The sequence below is a fragment of the Eleutherodactylus coqui genome, chromosome 7 (genome assembly GCF_035609145.1).
Source record: "Eleutherodactylus coqui strain aEleCoq1 chromosome 7, aEleCoq1.hap1, whole genome shotgun sequence".
Taxonomy (NCBI): Eukaryota; Metazoa; Chordata; class Amphibia; order Anura; family Eleutherodactylidae; genus Eleutherodactylus; species Eleutherodactylus coqui.
In genome coordinates this window covers 181,905,024-181,926,989 of record NC_089843.1, presented here as the reverse complement: position 1 = coordinate 181,926,989, position 21,966 = coordinate 181,905,024, and the positions used below count along the sequence as shown (strand labels likewise).

At 45.7% G+C, this 21,966-nt stretch overlaps 1 protein-coding gene across 1 annotated transcript in view; it reads left to right on the top strand.

Annotated features, from left to right (window-relative positions):
- NPFFR2 (neuropeptide FF receptor 2) overlaps window positions 1–13,104 on the top strand; it is a 238,814-nt gene extending 225,710 nt beyond the window's left edge. The window contains exon 4 of the mRNA XM_066574898.1: window positions 11,980–13,104. Within this exon, the coding sequence (XP_066430995.1) occupies window positions 11,980–12,832 (853 nt within the window). The 3' untranslated portion in view covers window positions 12,833–13,104. The remainder of the gene's footprint in view (window positions 1–11,979) is intronic.
- Window positions 13,105–21,966: the final 8,862 nt, after the last annotated feature.

The following is a 21,966-nucleotide window of genomic DNA, read 5'->3' as shown; positions in this document are numbered from 1 at the left end:
GTGCTAACAACCTTAGAGGTGACGTCAGCACTAGTGCAGTCATTTAGACGACTGTTGTGCCATCTAAATGGCACATAAGTCAAATTTTGCCTAGTTTTCACATGATCCACCTCCCCAAGAGCCAATTTAAAACCTTTTCCAAACGTGTAACCATTACATTATAAGAGTAATTTGTGGGGATCTTGAAGTTTGGCCTTGCATTTAATTGTGACCATTTGAGAACTGAGCATCCTAAGACTTTTTTTGTACATTTATCTACAATTTGACAGCTAAAACCATTGTAAATGTACATCCACTTTGTACTCTTAGTACTTCTCCATCATTTTTGATGCACTATTATGTCCACGATTACCACAGCTTGTACTCCAGAAATGCATTTCTGAATATTACTGAAATCATTGTATTTTTCACAATAAAATAGAAAAGCATTTTGCATCGTTTGAGGACTTTCATTTCAACAAATTGACATTTTAATTCTTCAACCATACAATAAAAACTGAAATATGAATATTGATGACAGCCAGCTTTTCATAAGAACCAATTCCTCTATTATCAGGCATTGATTTCCTTCCCAGACTTTCTACCAATGTAACTATCAGCATTGGCAAAGAGTCATCAGTATTGCCTGAGCAGTTTTTTGGAAAGATGACCACTAGAGATGAGCGAGCGTACTCGTCCGAGCTTGATACTCGTTCGAGTATTAGGGTACTCGAGATGCTCGTTACTCAAGACGAGCACCACGCGGTGTTCGAGTCACTTCCATTTTCTTCACAGAAAATTTTGCGCCGTTTTCTGCCCAATAGTAACACAGGGAAGGCATTACAACTTCCTCCTGTGAAGTTCCAGCCCTATCCCACCCCCCTGCAGTGCGTGGCTGGGGAGATCAGGTGCCACCCGAGTATATAAACTGGGCCCGCCCGCGGCTCGCCACAGCTGTAGCTGCTATAGGGAGAGTGTTAGGCTGTTATTCTTCGTCTTCAAGAACCCCAACGGTCCTTTTTAGGGCCACATCTGACCGTGTGCAGTACTGTTGAGGCTGCTTTTAGCAGTTTTGCTAATTTTTTTTTTTTTTTGTATATCGGACGTGCAGACCATAGCGTCCTCAGTCTGCAGTCATTTTACTGAGTATAGGGGCAGTACTGGTGAGGCATGGACAGTGGTACAGGGAAAGAGGTACTGGCTATAGAGGCAGTGGGCTTTTTCAAAAAAATTGGAAACAATACTATATTTGGGCTGCCTGTGATCGTCTTCAGTTTACTGCATGTCTGCTGGGGGTACTAGTAGTTGCTCATTAATACCCAGCCTTGCGCATAATTTTTTCTGGCTGCACTGTGCTTTCAATAACCACAGTCATCCTCCAACAGGGAAATCCATATACAGGCTATATAGGCAGTGGGCTTTTTCCCCAAAATTGGGAAAAAAATACTATATTTGGGCTGCCTGTGACAGTCTTCAGTTTACTGCGTGTCTGCTGGGGGTACTAGTAGTCAGTCGCTCATTAATGCCCAGCCTTGCGCATAATTTTTTCTGGCTGCACTGTGCTTTCAATAACCACAGTCATCCTCCAACAGGAAAATCCATATACAGACTATATAGGCAGTGGGCTTTTTCCCCAAAATTGGGAAAAAAATACTATATTTGGGCTGCCTGTGACCGTCTTCAGTTTACTGCGTGTCTGCTGGGGGTACTAGTAGTCGCTCATTAATACCCAGCCTTGTGCATAATTTATTCTGGCTGCACTGTGCTTTCAATAACCACAGTCATCCTCCAACAGGGAAATCCATATACAGGCTATATAGGCAGTGGGCTTTTTCCCCAAAATTGGAAAAAAATACTATATTTGGGCTGCCTGTGACCGTCTTCAGTTTACTGCGTGTCTGCTGGGGGTACTAGTAGTCGCTCATTAATACCCAGCCTTGTGCATAATTTTTTTCTGGCTGCACTGTGCTTTCAATAACCACAGTCATCCTCCAACAGGGAAATCCATATACAGGCTATATAGGCAGTGGGCTTTTTCCCCAAAATTGGGGGAAAAAATACAATATTTGGGCTGCCTGTGACGGTCTTCAGTTTACTGCGTGTGTGCTGGGGGTACTAGTAGTCGCTCATTATTACCCAGCTAAGCCTGTGACCGTCTACAGTTTACTGCGTGTCTGCTGGGGGTAGTAGTCGCTAATTAATACCCAGCCTTGCGCATAATTGTAAGTGAAGTCAGCCTCCAACCACAGGCCAATAAGCGGCACATTTAATTACAGCGTTCAGTTTCTGCTCTACTTGTAATACACCATGCTGAGGGGTAGGGGTAGGCCTAGAGGATGTGGACGCGGGCGAGGACGCGGAGGCCCAAGTCAGGGTGTGGGCACAGGCCGAGCTCCTGGTCCAGGTGTATCGCAACCGACTGCTGCGGGATTAGGAGAGAGGCAAGTTTCTGGGGTCCCCAGATTCATCTCACAATTAATGAGTCCACGCGGTAGAAACTGAGCAGTGTGAGCAGGTCCTGTCGTGCATGGCAGAAAGTGCATCCAGCAATCTATCGACCACCCAGTCTTCTACGCCGTCCACAGCTGCAACTCTGAATCCTCTGGCTGCTGCTCCTCCTTCCTCCCAGCCTCCTCACTCCATGAAAATGACACATTCTGAGGAGCAGGCAGGCTCCCAGGAACTGTTCTCGGGCCCCTGCCAAGATTGGGCAGCAATGGTTCCTCTCCCACCGGAGGAGTTTGTCGTGACCGATGCCCAACCTTTGGAAAGTTCCCGGGGTCCGGGGGATGAGGCTGGGGACTTCCGGCAACTGTCTCAAGAGCTTTCAGTGGGTGAGGAGGACGATGACGATGAGACACAGTTGTCTATCAGTGAGGTAGTAGTAATTTCAGTAAGTCTGAGGGAGGAGCGCACAGAGGATTCGGAGGAAGAGCAGCTGGACGATGAGGTGACTGACCCCACCTGGTTTGCTAAGCCTACTGAGGACAGGTCTTCAGAGGGGGAGGCAAGTGCAGCAGCAGGGCAGGTTGGAAGAGGCAGTGCGGTGGCCAGGGGTAGAGGCAGGGCCACACCGAATAATCCACCAACTGTTTCCCAAAGCGACCCCCTCGCGCCATGCCACCCTGCAGAGGCCGAGGTGCTCAAAGGTGTGGCAGTTTTTCACTGAGAGTGCAGACGACTGACGAACTGTGGTATGCAAGGTTTGTCGCGCCAAGATCAGCCGGGCAGCCACCACCACCAGCCTTACCAATACCAGCATGCGCAGGCATATGATGGCCAAGCACCCCACAAGGTGGGACGAAGGCCGTTCACCGCCTCCTTTTTGCACCACTGCCTCTCCCCCTGTGCCCCAACCTGCCACTGAGATCCAACCCCCCTCTCAGGACACAGGCACGACCGTCTCCCGGCCTGCACCCACACCCTCCCCTCTGCTGTCCTCGGCCCCATCCAGCAATGTCTCTCAGCGCAGCGTCCAGCCGTTGCTAGCGCAACTGTTTGAGCGCAAGCACAAGTACGCCGCACAGCACCCGCACGCTCAAGCGTTAAACGTGCACATAGCCAAATTTATCAGCCTGGAGATGCTGCCGTATAGGCTTGTGGAAACGGAGGCTTTCAAAAACATGAGGGTGGCAGTGGCCTCGCGCTACTCGGTTCCCAGTCGCCACTACTTTTCCTGATGTGCCGTCCCAGCCCTGCACGACCACGTCTCCCGCAACATTGTACGCGCCCTCACCAACGTGGTTACTGGCAAGGTCCACTTAACAACGGACACGTGGACAAGCACAGGCGGGCAGGGCCACTATATCTCCCTGACGGCACATTGGGTGAATTTAGTGGAGGCTGGGACCGAGTCAGAGTCTGGGACCGCTCACGTCCTACCCACCCCCAGAATTGCGGGCCCCAGCTCGGTGCTGGTATCTGCGGCAGTATATGCTTCATCCACTAAACCACCCACCTCCTCCTCCTACGCAACCTCTGTCTCGCAATCAAGATGTGTCAGCAGCAGCACGTCGCCAGCAGTCGGTGTCGCGCGGCGTGGCAGCACAGGGGTGGGCAAGCGTCAGCAGGCTGTGCTGAAACTACTCAGCTTAGGAGAGAAGAGGCACACTGCTCACGAACTGCTGCAGGGTCTGACAGAGCAGACTGACCGCTGGCTTTTGCCGCTGAACCTCCAACCGGGCATGGTCGTGTGTGACAACGGCCGTAACCTGGTGGCGGCTCTGCAGCTCAGCAGCCTCTCGCACGTGCCATGCCTGGCCCACATCTATAATTTGGTGGTTTAGCGGTTTCTGAAAAGCTACCCACGCTTGTCAGACCTGCTCGGAAAGGTGCGCTGGCTCAGCGCACATTTCCGCAAGTCCAACACAGACGCTGCCACCCTGCGGACCCTGCAACATCGGTTTAATCTGCCAGTGCACCGACTGCTGTGCGACGTGCCCACACGGTGGAACTCTATGCTCCACATGTTGGCCAGGCTCTATGAGCAGCGTAGAGCTATAGTGGAATACCAACTCCAACATGGGCGGCGTAGTGGGAGTCAGCCTCCTCAATTCTTTACAGAAGAGTGGGCCTGGTTGGCAGACATCTGCCAGGTCCTTGGAAACTTTGAGGAGTCTACCCAGATGGTGAGCGGCGATGCTGCAATCATTAGCGTCACCATTCCTCTTCTATGCCTCTTGAGAAGTTCCCTGCAAAGCATAAAGGCAGACGCTTTGCGCTCGGAAACGGAGGCGGGGGAAGACAGTATGTCGCTGGATAGTCAGAGCACCCGCATGTCTATTTCCTAGCGCGTTTTGGAGGAGGAGGAGGGGGAGGAGCATGAGGAGGAGGGGGAAGAGACAGCTTGGCCCACTGCTGAGGGTACCCATGCTGCTTGCCTGTCATGCTTTCAGTGTGTATGGCCTGAGGAGGAGGAGGAGGATCCTGAAAGTGATCTTCCGAGTGAGGACAGCCATGTGTTGCGTACAGGTACCCTGGCACACATGGCTGACTTCATGATAGGATGCCTTTCTCATGACCCTCGCGTTACACGCATTCTGGCCACTACGGATTACTGGGTGTACACACTGCTCGACCCACGGTATAAGGAGAACCTTTCCACTCTCATACCTGAAGAGGAAAGGGGTTCGAGAGTGATGCTATACCACAGGACCCTGGCGGACAAACTGATGGTAAAATTGCCATCCGACAGCGTAAGTGGTAGAAGGCGCAGTTCCGAGGGCCAGGAAGTAGGGGAGGCGCGGAGATCAGGCAGCATGTACAGCGTAGGCAGGGGAACACTCTCCGAGGCCTTTGACAGCTTTTTGGCTCCCCAGCAAGACTGTGTCACCGCTCCCCAGTCAAAGCTGAGTCGGCGGGAGCACTGTAAAAGGATGGTGAGGGAGTACGTAGACGATCGCACGACTGTCCTCCGTGACACCTCTGCTCCGTACAACTACTGGGTGTCGAAGCTGGACACGTGGCCTGAACTCGCGCTGTATGCCCTGGAGGTGCTTGCTAGCCCTGCGGCTAGCGTCTTGTGAGAGAGGGTGTTTAGTGCGGCTGGGGGAATCATCACGGATAAGCGTACCCGCCTGTCAACCGACAGTGCCGACAGGCTTACACTCATAAAGATGAACAAAGCCTGGATTTCCCCAGACTTCTCTTCTCCACCAGCGGACAGCAGCGGTACCTAAAAAATACGTAGGCTGCACCCGCGGATGGAAGCATCATTCTCTATCACCATAAAAAACGGGGACCTTTTAGCTTCATCAATCTGTGTATTATATTCATACTCCTCCTCCTGCTCCTCCTCCTGAAACCTCACGTAATCACGCCGAACGGGCAATTTTTCTTAGGCCCACAAGGTCAAGTCATATTACTTTTGTAAACAATTTTTATACGTTTCAATTCTCATTAAAGCGTTGAAACTTGCACCTGAACCAATTTTTATTTTAACTGGGCTGCCTCCAGGCCCAGTTACAAATTAAGCCACAGTAACCAAAGCGATTAATGGGTTTCACCTGCCCTCTTGGTTGGGCATGGGCAATTTTTCTGAGGTACATTAGTACTATTGGTACACCAATTTTTTGGGGCCCTCGCCTACAGTGTAATTCTAGTAATTTTTGTGGGCTTCGCCTGCACTCATGGTACAGCAAGGTGTGTGGGGTTGGCCTACACTTTTGCTACATAAATGTAACTGGGGCCTTGTCTATACTGCAGCTACTGAAATGTGAAAGAGACTGTTATCTCCCTAAACCGCTGCAACGGGAATGTTACTGTGGCCTGTCTTGACTGCTACTACTACTGAAATGGAACTAATACTGTGCTCCCCCTATACTGCTGCTTAGGAATTGTTACTGGGGCCTGTCTTGACTGCTACTACTACTCAAATAGAACTAATACTGTGCTCCCCCTATACTGCTGCTAGTGATATGTTACTGGGGCCTGTCTAGACTGCTACTACTACCGAAATGAAACTAATACTGTGCTCCCCCTATACTGCTGCTAGTGATATGATACAGGGGCCTGTCTAGACTGCACCTACTACTGAAATGGAACTAATACTGTGCTCCCCCTATACTGCTGCTTCAGAATTCTTACTGGGGCCTGTCTTGACTGCTACTACTCCTGAAATGGAACTAATACTGTGCTCCCCCTATACTGCTGCTAGTGATATGTTACTGGGGCCTGTCTAGACTGCTACTACTACTGAAATGGAACTAATACTGTGCTCCCCCTATACTGCTGCTAGTGATATGTTACTGGGGCCTGTCTAGACTGCTACTACTACTGAAATGGAACTAATACTGTGCTCCCCCTATACTGCTGCTAGTAATATGTTACTGGGGCCTGTCTAGACTGCTACTACTACTGAAATGGAACTAAGACTGTGCTCCACCTATACTGCTGCTAGTGATATGTTACAGGGGCCTGTCTAGACTGCACCTACTACTGAAATGGAACTAATACTGTGCTCCCCCTATACTGCTGCTTCGGAATTCTTACTGGGGCCTGTCTTGACTGCTACTACTACTGAAATGGAACTAATACTGTGCTCCCCCTATACTGCTGCTAGTGATATGTTACTGGGGCCTGCCTTGACTGCTACTACTACTGAAATGGAACTAATACTGTGCTCCCCCTATACTGCTGCTTTGGAATTGTTACTGGGGCCTGTCTTGACTGCTACTACTACTGAAATGGAACTAATACTATGCTCCCCCTATACTGCTGCTTCGGAATTCTTACTGGGGCCTGTCTTGACTGCTACTACTACTGAAATGGAACTAATACTGTGCTCCCCCTATACTGCTGCTAGTGATATGTTACTGGGGCCTGTCTAGACTGCTACTACTACCGAAATGAAACTAATACTGTGCTCCCCCTATACTGCTGCTAGTGATATGTTACAGGGGCCTGTCTAGACTGCACCTACTACTGAAATGGAACTAATACTGTGCTCCCCCTATACTGCTGCTAGTGATATGTTACTGGGGCCTGTCTTGACTGCTACTACTACTGAAATGGAACTAATACTGTGCTCCCCCTATACTGCTGCTAGTGATATGTTACTGGGGCCTGTCTAGACTGCTACTACTACTGAAATGGAACTAATACTGTGCTCCCCCTATACTGCTGCTAGTGATTTGTTACTGGGGCCTGTCTAGACTGCTACTACTACTGAAATGGAACTAATACTGTGCTCCCCCTATACTCCTGCTAGTGATTTGTTACTGGGGCCTGTCTAGATTGCTACTACTACTGAAATGGAACTAAGACTGTGCTGCCCCTATACTGCTGCTAGTGATATGTTACTGGGGCCAGTCTAGACTGCTACTACTACTGAAATGGAACTAATACTGTGCTCCCCCTATACTGCTGCTAGTGATATGTTACTGGGGCCTGTCTAGACTGCTACTACTACTGAAATGGAACTAAGACTGTGCTCCACCTATACTGCTGCTAGTGATATGTTACTGGGGCCTGTCTAGACTGCTACTACTACTGAAATGGAACTAATACTGTGCTCCCCCTATACTGCTGCTAGTGATATGTTACTGGGGCCTGTCTAGACTGCTACTACTACTGAAATGGACTAATACTGTGCTCCCCCTATACTGCTGCTTCGGAATTGTTACTGGGGCCTGTCTTGACTGCTACTATTACTGAAATGGGCGGTTGGGCAGCATGTTACGCAGGAGAAGTGGCAGCGGAGTGTCATGCAGGCAGTGATTGTGCTTTGTTGGCGGTAGTGTGGTGCTTAGCTAAGGTATGCCTTGCTAATGAGGGTTTTTCAGAAGTAAAAATTATTGGGGGGGGGGGGGCACTCCTGCCGCTATTGTGGCTTAATAGTGGGACCTGGGAACTTGAGATGCAGCCCAACATGTAGCCCCTCGCCTGCCCTATCCGTTTCTGTGTTGTTCGCATCACTTTCTTGAATTTCCCAGATTTTCACAAATGAAAACCTTAGCGGAGCATAGGTCCCATACAAAAATGCTCGGGTGGCCCATTGACTTCAATGGGGTTCGTTACTCGAAACGAACCCTCGAGCATCGCGGGAAGTTCAACTCGAGTAACGAGCACCCAAGTATTTTGGTGCTCGCTCATCTCTAATGACCACATACTATTATTTCACTAAAGAGTCAAAGTTATGTTGACTCTATAGCTCATTATAATTACCATTAACTTTACCTCACATAACTCTTCAATAGAGACCTCAGTTGGTCATGTGCCCGATCTAAGTTAAATTATGTACCATGTAAACTTAAAAATGCTATGTAATACAGAGGAATTTAGACAAGTCCCTGCAAGTGTGCAGGTAGCTGATAGTACAGTATTCTGTTCTTTCATACAAATATCATTATTTTCAAAACTGTATTATCCCAAACTTCAGTTCCAGCCTAATCCGTGTGTACTGAGGAAAGCACTGTAGCTGTCTACATATCAGCACAAAACCATACTCAAATCCTCTTAATATTTTCAGCTATTTCACCATCTCTGCTAAGAAGAATATTCTCCAAAATGCAATATTATATTGAAAAATCCAGATACCTAATAGTGTCTGAATCAAAATGTTTATATTCTTGAGATAAAACTATACAATGCTAAGATTTAACTTAAAGATTTATCTAAAATTGTATTCACAGAGATATTTTGTCCACACTTTTGGTAAATTTAGTTTCAGAAAAGTTCTGAACACATAGACACTTGTGGATCTTCCTGTTTATTGGTAGTGTGCTCTAATGGGGTCACAGGTTAGGACCTAATGACTATAATCTAGGCACGGAAGATCCACAAGAGTGTATGCGCTTTAATCTCCTGAAGCTTCCTCAATACAAGTTACATGCCTTGAAAGCAGCAGTATTGTAGTTGCCATCACAACGGACTGCTGTTTGGCAGGCGCATGCGCTAAAGGTGGGCTGTAGGGAACCAGCTCGTACTATGTGCTCTAGGTTATGTGTATTAGGTAACAATGACCATAGAGCGTTCTGATGCAGACTTTAGCAGAATTTGGTGCTCGGAGATAATGAGACGGCATTTTGTCATTTGCGCATGCGCTGGTATGCTCACACGATAGCACCAGCCAGCACTATGAGATCCTGCTCCAGGGAAAGTGTTGCATAGCACCATTCGCACTCGATGTCGCGGCACTTCCCGCGCATGCACTGTGAAAGTTTAGGACACTGTATCGCTCCATTATGTATTACAGATGACAGCCTATCTAAAGAATTAACCTTGATAGTTTTAATGAGCGGGACAGCATGATTTACACACCTGTAGTGTTGCATCGCTGCAAAATCTCGAGATTTTGTAGCCCGTGTGAAAGAGGCCTTAGGCTCAGTCAGATGATCGTTTTTTGCACGCATGTATAGGCGCATTAAAAAAACCGCACGACTGAAGCTAAAATTCGCACATAAATAGTGCAGCTCCATTGAAAGCAATAAAAGAGGATCGCTATTTCCTGCTGCGGCTGTGACAGCTGCAGCAGGGGGTTTCCTTGGATGTGAAACCTCTGGATCTTGTCACATCTAGGGGTTTCACCTTGTTGTCAATGGGGCCGGCGGCAACAGCGACGGCTCCATTGAAAACGTAGGGAGAAGATCGCACTCCTCCGCTACAAGTATGACAGATGTGGCAGGGGATTACTTCATTCCCGCAGAGAGACCCTGTGACAGTACTCAGTGATGAGGGGACTCCTCACGGGGATGAAGGAATCCCCTGCCACAGCAGTCATAGCAGTGATCTTCTCCCATTGCTTTCAATGGAGGCGGCGCTGTTGCCGCCCATTGAAAGCAATGGGATGAAGGTAACCCCTGCAGGGATTTTTGGGAAGGGGCTAGGGGCTTAAAATATAAACCCTATTCCGAAAATAAGCCCTCCCGTCTTCTCAAAGGTAGCGCTTCCAGGAGGCAAGGATTTTTCAATCCCTGGCCAGAAGAAATGATGAAGAACAGTGCTGGGGACCCAGGGAGAACATGCGCCGGAGACGGTCAGTGCTTCTAGGTAATGTATTTTTTTTAAGAGCTTTGACAGTACTTTTCCTACTATCAAAGTTGCATCGCATCCCACTAAAACCGTGTTTTCGCGTGAAGCGATGCAACAGAGAGCAAGGCTCCACTTTAAAAAACGCTGCTCTATCTTTTACAGGTGCGAATTTTAAGCGCTTCTAAAAAACGGACATGTGACCGCTTTCTTTGAAAAGCATTAGTTCTAATAGATCTGCTTTTTAAACGCACCTATACATGCGTAAAGAAATCTGCTCGTCTGACTGAGCCCTAATACAAATTAATTAAAAAAAGATACAAAAAACTTGTCTTATACTGCATACAGTTGTACAATGTTATAAATAATATTTACAAAATAATGTATTAGTAAATTAACTGCAGTGTTTGAAAAGGGTTTTCTAGTTTTAGAAAATGTTTATTGTACAATGAAAAGTTGTGTAAATTTGTAATAACCTCTGCTTATCAATACAGTTTTCAAGATCTTTGTTAGTAGTCTAGAATGGGAACTTTTATGATTTAATTCCAGAGGGTAAAAACTTTTCCAGGTCATGTGCGGGTTACAGTAAAGTTATTAGAGCTCCATCTAACAATGAGCCATGCACCTATGTATCCATGACATGGCCTGGACAGATATTTATATTGTGGAAGCTTCCCTTTCAGTGACTACAATCCATGAGCAAACATACAGAGAGGGTGTAAAAGCACGCTTCAAATGGCAAGAAACATGTCAAAAGCAAATACGTGAATAATGAATTGCATTACTTATAAAGTAATAAAATAATTGCATATTTATAAAGTTGAGGTTTTTAGCACACATTTAGATCAAATTGTGAGAGCCCATCTGCTTCGACCTATTCAGAGGGGACCCTAACTGTAGTATACTTGTAATATAGCCACTATAATGTGCAACTGCATATAATAATTTTACTATGGTTTAGATATGCTGCTTAAGGGTGAAGTCACACGAACGTATATCGGCTCGGTTTTCACGCCGAGCCGATATACGTTGACCTCGTGTGCAGGGGGGGGAGGATGGAAGAGCCAAGTGCAGGAACTGAGCTCCCGCCCCCCTCTCTGCCTCCTCTCCGCCCCTCTGCACTATTTGCAATGGGGAAAGGTGGGGCGGGGGCGGGGATAATTCTCGGAACTTAGCCCCACCCCCGCCCCACCTCTTCCCATTACAAATAGTGCAGAGGGGCGGAGAGGGGGTGGGAGCTCAGTTCCTGCTCCTGGCTCTTCCATCCCCCCCCCCTGCACACGAGGACAACGTATATCGGCTCGGCGTGAAAACCGAGCCGATATACGTTCGTGTGACTTCACCCTAACCCTGTTTTTCCTGCATTGCATGAGCAATTGGCCCAAAAAGTATAATATATTATAAAATTGTGTAACATTTCATTAATAAGCTTTATTTGCTGAACGCATGTCAAAATAAATAAATTAGAACAGTTTTCCATCTGTTTTTATGTATACTTTAAATGTTTTCACATAATTATATTTGTCATTGCAGATTCCGCTGCATTGTTTATCCTTTCAAGCAGAAGCTCACTATTTCCACAGCTGTTGTCATTATTGCAGTAATCTGGGTCCTGGCTATTGCTATCATGTGTCCTACTGCAGTTATGTCTCATGTTAAAGAAGATAAACATTTTCGAGTAATTCTTGGCACCAACAATCAAACAGGTCCCATTTATTGGTGTCATGAAGACTGGCCTAATCCACAGATGAGAAAGATTTATACAACCGTTCTGTTTTCCAACATTTACCTTGCCCCCCTGTCTCTTATAGTAATTATGTATGTCAGAATAGGTATCACACTGTTTAAAAGTGAACTGAATATTGAAAGTAAGACTCACCAACCGCAAAGGCATGCTGTTTCCCGACGGAAGCAAAAAGTTATCAAAATGCTCATTATCATTGCTTTGCTGTTTATTTTATCTTGGCTACCTTTATGGACCATAATGATGCTTTCTGACTACGCCAACCTGACAGAAAATCAATACCAAATCATTAATATTTATATCTACCCATTTGCCCACTGGCTCGCCTTTTTCAATAGCAGCATCAATCCCATCATTTATGGGTTCTTTAATGAGAACTTTAGACGTGGTTTTCAGGCTGCCTTTAAGCTTCAGCTCTGCTCAGAAGAAATGGAAAGGCGAACAATGTATTCACATCGGGCCCATAATGCTATCTTACCGGCAACTTCACAAAACCCCGAGCGGCAAGAGTCGGCATTTGAAAAACAAAGCACTGATAGAGAATCTGATAAAAGAAAGCCATTGACAAGTGACCAAGATTTAATTATGGAAGACTTGGAAAAAATGTCTAATAACAACGGGATGCAGAAAGACTTGCTGTGATCACTTCTCTAGAATTGATGCATGGACTGCATTGGCAAAATACCATTTTAATATCTGTTTATCACGCCCAAAACACATACATACACAACGTACGTGTTTCTGCTGACCAGTGACGTTTTTGTAAGATGCTTTGTACAGCCGCCACATTGAATGCCTGTATATAATGTCAGTTTTATGCAATAACTCTTGAAGCTAATCTAAGTAAAGCGGTCGCTGTTTTGGTGAAGGTATGACTTGCACTTGACAAAAATGTCAATGAACATATTAAAATTTTATACAACTGAATGTTTTTGAAACTTTTCCTGACATCAATTTGTTAATCTTGCCTTTATTTTCTATAAAAATTTCCATTGAATATCTTCATCCAAATTGGATGTACTTGACTACAAAAAAAATCATAAAGAAGTCATTCATATAAAAATTGGTTATTATTATTGGATCTGGTAATAATCAGCAATGCAATAGCTACTGTGTGTTGCAATTCAATCTACATATGGTGTTTGGAACTTGTGTCAATCAGTATCCATCTTTATGCAGAAGAATTCAAATTGTTTAAACAGATAAACTGCTTATTATTTTTCTCAGAGCTGCAGAAATTACAGCTGGCCTTTTATTACCTACTTAATTTCCATTCCCTACCTTGTGGTAAAAGTGTAGCCGTAATTAAGCAAGACTAGAGTTACATTTTATGCTCATCTAGGCCCTACAATTATTCAAGTCCCACACCTTCAAACACAAATGAGTTAAGACAACATTCACATGATTCTCTCAGGCCGCAGTAAGACGAGCAATTTTTTGGGCGCATGAATAGGCGTGATTAAAAATCGGCTCTATTAGAACCAATGCTTTCCAATGAAGGCGGTCACATGTCCGTTTTTTTAGAGACGCTAAATAATCGCACCTGCAAAAGATAGGACATGCGAGTACCAATGCACCCGGTCATGTGATTTTTCTACATGCGATGTGCGATTTTTTTTAGCGCAGTTATACATGCGCTAAAAAAATCACTGGTCTGACCAAGCCCTTATAGTGTATGAATTACACAATCAAATCTTCTCTTAAATAGTGGAGCAAACCTAATGGTGGTTGATTTAGATTGACTTCAATGATTACTTACATATCCCAACTTCCAAGGGTCATCCACAAACCATGTTCTGGCCCTAAATCCTTTGCATTTCCTCTCACATAGAGTATGTACCCATAAAGTACAACTGTAGGATGGCACTGCTGCAAACGTACAGATAATATGCTTACTTTTATACATGCATTCACAAATTTCCTGTGCATTGGCCGTGAATTATGTTTTCATATTTAGGTTGTATTTTTTTAAAACATTGTCTTTATAAATCACCCCCCCAATCAACTAAGGCCTTTTTACAGTGCCGATTACCGTTCTGGTTGTTCAGGCTTCCGTGCTCCAGTGGGGTTTTCAACTATGATCATCCTATGTAAAAGCATGCAGAAACTGAATGACTTTCGAGAATCGTCCAGACGTTCAGTTTTAAACAGCTTTAAAATCCAAACGACCATCGTTCAGTGTAAATGGCAGCCCTTTAGTGCTGACTACAGTGAATAGAGTGGGTGGGGAGAGCACTCTTCTCCAGCCGCCCCACCTCCCCGCTGGCCACATTGTCAGCGATCCAGTGATACTCACTCCTATGTAACAGCATGGGAGCGAGTATACACAGGGACAAGTGTCAGATATCATTTGCTTGACACTCGTTGCGTGTAAAAGTCTCTTTAAACCCTCCTTCCTAATACTGTTTAGGTCCCATTCTTGCTGCCAAAAGAGCTCTGACACATTCAGTCATAAACTCGACAAGATCTTTGAAGCTATCCAGTGTATCCGGCCAACAAGACATTATCAGAAGATCCTTTATGACCTGTAAGTTATGGTTCAAAAACTTTTATTGCAGCACAAGGAACCATACAATGGGAAAGCAAAGTATAAAACATTCAAGATAATGGAAGCCATAGCCAGGTTCCCTAAAAATCAAAATATACTTTTAACAATTTCAAAATAGAGTTTTTAGATTTTATAATAAAGCAATGGGATAAACTATACATGTATAACAAACGAAGACACCAAAGTAACAGAACACTGGGGTGTAACATGGGGTAGGAAGAGGAAAGGGAGAGAGAAAATAAAAAAAAGGGTGAGGAGGGGAGGTAAGGGGGTACTAGGTAAGGGAAGGGAGAGAAGGAACCTATTTAGGAGACACGAGAATGCATCCACTCTGCAAAAGACGTTGATTTCCAAAATATCAACCAGGTCTGCAATACTCCATAATATTTATCATGTAAATCTGAGTCCAACACAACAGACTCTATACAATACGAACAGAAGGAATAACAGTGCCCTTCTAATAGCAGGGGATGACCAAACATGCTATCTGAAGGAAAAAAACATATTAAACCTTTCTTCAGTAGTGAAATCCTGCCCAGACCATGGACCTGTAAGTTATGAAGTTGAGCCGCCATTAATCGGACTAGTTTTTCAAGCACATTCCACACACGTTTGACTGGATTGCAATCCGGGGAATTTAGAGGCCAAGGCAACAACTTGAACTCATTTTCATGTTCTTCAAACCAATCCTGAACAATATTTGTCATGTGGCAGGGTAAGTTATCTTCCTGTTGGAAGAGGCCAATGCCAATACTGTAGCCATGAAAGGGTGTACCTGTCTGTTTAGGTAGGTGGTACATGTCAAAGTTCAGAGCCTCGTGTGACACAGAAATGCGGTCCTAAGCTCTCGCTCCCGACCTGAAGGTTGCGGATTCAATCTGCGCGTGGTTCAGGTTGCTGGCTGAATGTTGACTCAGCCTTCCATCCTTCCGACGTCAGTAAAATGAGGGTAAAAAGATGACTGGGGAAAGCAATGGCAAACCACCCAGCTAAAACAGTCTGCCAAGAAAATGTCATGATGTGATGTTACCCTAGGAGTTGATCACGACTCGATGCTTGCACCAGAGGAATTTACCTTACATGTCAAAGTAACATCCACATGGATGCCAGGACCCAAGGTTTACCAGCAGAACATTTCACAGTGTGTAGCGTATAACACTGTGGCCACTGGCTTGTTTTCTCCCTATATTGCATCCAGGTGTTATCTCTTCCCTAGATAAGCAAATATGCACCAAGCTATCTGCACAATTTAAAAGAAAGCATCAACTTTCATAGCTACATGAACAAATTCTGATACTTACATGCCCATTGTTGCCAATTTTAGTGGTGCGTAGGGATCAACATGGATACTCTGATCAGTCTGTGGCTGCATTGACCCATATTCAGCAAGCTGTAATGCACTGTGTGTTCTGACATCTTTCTATCCTAGCCAGGTAATGACCAGGAAGCGACCCCCACAGTGACAGGAGAGCCGAACATGGGAGTGGATAGGGAATAACTTGATATTCTGGTGCAACCCTTTTATTATGAAATTAGATTTTATAAAAGATTTTTTTTTCCATTCACGGTGTTCTAAAAGGTGGTTCTAGTGAAATTTTAGCTCATTTCCCAATCTAAAAAGTAGATTCCACAAAAGTTCTCTGTCTCGGAAATTCATTATGGAGGTCTTTTTCTTATAGCTCTGAGCATAAGCAATATCTGCAAATTGGAAATTACAGAACATGAGATTATCAGTGCTTCAGTCCCACGTTCATAGTAAATGCAAATAACACATCTGGCTATTCCTGTTGCAAAAAGAGGATTGAGATTTTAGGATATACTTTTTTTATGCCAGTAAGGGAATTCTAAAAAGACTTTGCTAATTCTTTTTAAAGAGTATCTGTCATATCCTGATGACAATGGTGCTGTTTCTTTTTTACCTCCACTCCCTCCCATTTCCCTGTATGCGCAATTCTTATTTTCAATCTGAATGTGTCAGGTGGGCACTTCCCACAGTTTACTGCCAATCAAGGCTGACATCACCCATTGACATGGAGCAGTGGGGACCACCCACCTGACACACAGACCTGAAAACCCAAACTAAGGAAAACCCAGGGGAACGTAGGAAGTAGAGAGAAAAGAGAGACATAATTGGAATCAGCAGGGCCACAACTGTATAGCTCTGCTAATATGAGGATACGACAGGTCTCTTTAAACTGCCAATACTTTCATTTAGCACCACAGCATGTGCAATTGCAATCTTAGCTCACTGGCAATTTTTAGATCTTTCATCCTTGCTCTATCCAGTACAGATTGTAAATGCAATTTATGCAAAAGCTCAGCGCTGCTTCCCCATCTTCACCATCAACTCTTAAGCTATCTATCTATCTATCTATCTATCTATCTATCTATCTATCTATCTATCTATCTATCTATCTATCTATCTATCTATCTAATATCTATATATCTATCTAATATCTATCTGTCTATCTATCTAATATCTATCTATTTATCTATCTATCTAATATCTATTTATCTATCTATTATCTATTTATTAGGGTTGAGCGAGCACCAAAATGCTCGGGTGCTCGTTACTCGAGTCGAACTTCCCGCGATGCTCGAGGGTTCATTTCGAGTAACGAACCCCATTGAAGTCAATGGGCGACTCAAGCATTTTTGTATAACACCGATGCTTGCTAAGGTTTTCATTTGTGAAAATCTGGGAAATTCAAGCAAGTGATGGGAACAACACAGAAACGGATAGGGCAGGCGAGGGGCTACATGCTGGGCTGCATCTCAAGTTCCCAGGTCCCACTATTAAGCCACAATAGCGGCAAGAGTGGGTCCCGCCCCCCCCCCCCCCAACAATTTTTACTTCTGAAAAACCCTCATTAGCAAGGCATACCTTAGCTAAGCACCACACTACCTCCAACAAAGCACAATCACTGCCTGCATGACACTCCGCTGCCACTTCTCCTGGGTTACATGCTGCCCAACTCCCCCGCACGACCCAGTGTCCACAGCGCACACCAAAGTGTCCCTGCGCAGCCTTCAGCTGCCCTCATGCCACACGCTGGCCTCATAGCCACACCACCTTCATGTCTATTTATAAATGCGTCTACCATGAGGAGGAACCAGAGGCACACACTGCAGAGGGTTGGCAGGGACAGGCAGCGACCCTCTTTAAAAGGGGCGGGGCGATAGCCCACAATGCTGTACAGAAGCAATGAGAACTCCAATCCTGTGCCACCTCTGTCAGGAGCTGCAAACGTGGGCATAGCAATGGGGAATCCATGTGCCACACAGTATTAATTCTGTCAAGGTGTCGCATAGCTCAATCCACACTGCAAGGGGAAAGCCGTCAGCGCTCTGCCCTCTACCCAAGTCAGTCAGTGCCTTTGTGCCAGACAGGTCAAACACCGAAATGTGAACTAAGTTTGCACCAACAGCATAGGTGGGTCCTAGGAAACCCAAGACATGAACAAAAAATTGATCTGAGTGGCCAAACATGGCAGACTTGCACCGCGCCCATGGCATAGGCCTCGGCCCACAGATTCAGCAATCCTAGGCTGGAAGCGGACTTTCACTGCACCCAGGACATAGGCCTCTGCACAAACCCTCAGCAATCATGTGCCTACAGCGAACTCCAATGCTAGCGTAGCTGTGCACGTCTCATTAGCGCTGTATTGTTCCTGTAGTTTGTTCCAATGCAGTGCCCCGGATAGTAGAGCTAACGTCAGATTAAATAAAGGTGGGCTTCGGCCCACACTGCATGCCCCAGTCAGACTGGGGTTCTTTATAAGTAGATACAGGCAGGTACAACTCCGTGTGGACCAACAGCATGGGTGGGTCCCAGGAAGCCACCAGCGTTACATAAATAAATCCCATTGCATTGCCCAGCACGGCTGAGGTAACGTCAGATTAAACGCAGGTGGGCTTCGGCCCACACTGCATGCCCCAGTCAGACTGGGGTTTTTTTTATAAGTAGACACAGGCAAGTACAACTCCCTAATGTGGAGTCCGTGTGGACCCAAAGTATTGGCGCTCCCTGGAACCCACCGGCGGTACATAAACAAATCCCATTGCAGTGCCCAGCGCAGCTGAGGTAACGGCAGATTAAATGCAGGTGGGCTTCGGTCCACACTGCATGCCCCAGTCTGAGCAGGGTTTTTAATACATAGAAACTGGCAGGTACAACTCCGTAATGTGAAGTCCCTGTGGACCCACAGCATGGGTGGCTCCCTGGAACCCATCGGCGGTACATAAATGTATCTTATTGCAGTGCCCTGCTCAGCAGAGCTAACGTCCGATACAATACAGGTGGGCTTCGGCCCACAGTGCATGCCCCAGTCAGACTGGTAATATGTACCTTAACAGTAACCGCGTTGGTGGGAATGTGGCCGCGACTGCGAACCCAGTAGCGCGGTTTTATTTAGTTTGTTTTCGGAATTTGGCCATGATTAAATGGGCCGTCGTGGGGGGATGGTGGGGGGGCTCTCTTGTTGTGTTGTTAAAGGTGAAATTCTTGGACTACCACCAGACAGACCAATGCAAAGGTATTTGCCAAGAATATTTTCATTGTTGGAGGAGGAGGGGGATGTTTTTGAGGCACTACGTGTCCTCTCCACGTGTCCGTGGTTATATGCACCTTAACAGTAACCGCGTTGGTGGGAAATGGCCTCGCCACCATCATGTCTTTGGGAAGTCTCTGTTTCCACACCCCAGTGACATAGCATTAGCAGCGGTATAGGCAGAGCCCAAAATTAGAAACATTTCAGCGGTAACAATAGGGACAGGCCCCAGTAACATATCACTAGCAGCAGTATAGGGGGAGCACAGTATTAGTTCCATTTCAGTAATAGTAGCAGTCAAGACAGGGCCCAGTAACATATCACTAGCAGCAGTATAGGGGGAGCACAGTATTAATTCCATTTCAGTAATAGTAGCAGTCAAGACAGGCCACAGTAACATATCACTAGCAGCAGTATAGGGGGAGCACAGTATTAGTTCCATTTCAGTAGTAGTAGCAGTCTGGACAGGCCCCAGTAACATATCACTAGCAGCAGTATAGGGGGAGCACAGTATTAGTTCCATTTCAGTAATAGTAGCAGTCAAGACAGGCCCCAGTAACATATCACTAGCAGCAGTATAGGGGGAGCACAGTATTAGTGCCATTTCAGTAGTAGTAGCAGTCAAGACAGGCCCCAGTAACATATCACTAGCAGCAGTATAGGGGGAGCACAGTATTAGTTCCATTTCAGTAGTAGTAGCAGTCTAGACAGGCCCCAGTAACATATCACTAGCAGCAGTATAGGGGGAGCACAGTATTAGTGCCATTTCAGTAAGAGTAGCAGTCAAGACAGGCCACAGTAACATATCGCTAGCAGCAGTATAGGGGGAGCACAGTATTAATTCCATTTCAGTAATAGTAGCAGTCAAGACAGGCCACAGTAACATATCACTAGCAGCAGTATAGGGGGAGCACAGTATTAGTTCCATTTCAGTAATAGTAGCAGTCAAGACAGGCCCCAGTAACATATCACTAGCAGCAGTATAGGGGGAGCACAGTATTAGTGCCATTTCAGTAAGAGTAGCAGTCAAGACAGGCCACAGTAACATATCGCTAGCAGCAGTATAGGGGGAGCACAGTATTAATTCCATTTCAGTAATAGTAGCAGTCAAGACAGGCCACAGTAACATATCACTAGCAGCAGTATAGGGGGAGCACAGTATTAGTTCCATTTCAGTAGTAGTAGCAGTCTGGACAGGCCCAAGTAACATATCACTAGCAGCAGTATAGGGGGAGCACAGTATTAGTTCCATTTCAGTAATAGTAGCAGTCAAGACAGGCCCCAGTAACATATCACTAGCAGCAGTATAGGGGGAGCACAGTATTAGTGCCATTTCAGTAGTAGTAGCAGTCAAGACAGGCCCCAGTAACATATCACTAGCAGCAGTATAGGGGGAGCACAGTATTAGTTCCATTTCAGTAGTAGTAGCAGTCTAGACAGGCCCCAGTAACATATCACTAGCAGCAGTATAGGGGGAGCACAGTATTAGTTCTATTTCAGTAATAGTAACAGTCAAGACAGGTCCCAGTAACATATCACTAGCAGCAGTATAGGGGGAGCACAGTATTAGTGCCATTTCAGTAAGAGTAGCAGTCAAGACAGGCCACAGTAACATATCGCTAGCAGCAGTATAGGGGGAGCACAGTATTAGTTCCATTTCAGTAGTAGTAGCAGTCTGGACAGGCCCCAGTAACATATCACTAGCAGCAGTATATGGGGAGCACAGTATTAGTGCCATTTCAGTAGTAGTAGCAGTCTGGACAGGCCCCAGTAACATATCACTAGCAGCAGTATAGGGGGAGCACAGTGTTAGTTCCATTTCAGTAGTAGTAGCAGTCAAGACAGGCCCCAGTAACAATTTCGAAGCAGCAGTATAGGGGGAGCACAGTATTAGTTCCATTTCAGTAGAAGTTGCAGTCTAGACAGGCCCCTGTAACATATCACTAGCAGCAGTATAGGGGGAGCACAGTATTAGTTTCATTTCGGTAGTAGTAGCAGTCTAGACAGGCCCCAGTAACATATCACTAGCAGCAGTATAGGGGGAGCACAGTATTAGTTCCATTTCAGTAGTAGTAGCAGTCAAGACAGGCCCCAGTAAAAATTCCGAAGCAGCAGTATAGGGGGAGCACAGTATTAGTTCCATTTCAGTAGTAGTAGCAGTCAAGACAGGCCACAGTAACATTCCCGTTGCAGCGGTTTAGGGAGATAACAGTCTCTTTCACATTTCAGTAGCTGCAGTATAGACAAGGCCCCAGTTACATTTATGTAGCAAAAGTGTAGGCCAACCCCACACACCTTGCTGTACCATGAGTGCAGGCGAAGCCCATAAAAATTACTAGAATTACACTGTAGGCGAGGGCCCAAAAAAATTGGTGTACCAACAGTACTAATGTACCTCAGAAAAATTGCCCATGCCCAACCAAGAGGGCAGGTGAAACCCATTAATCGCTTTGGTTACTGTGGCTTAATTTGTAACTGGGCCTGGAGGCAGCCCAGTTAAAATAAAAATTGGTTCAGGTGAAAGTTTCAACGCTTTAATGAGAATTGAAACGTAAAAACATTGTTTACAAAAGTAATATGACTGAGCCTTGTGGGCCTAAGAAAAATTGCCCGTTCAGCGTGATTACGTGAGGTTTCAGGAGGAGGAGCAGGAGGAGGAGTATGAATATAATACACAG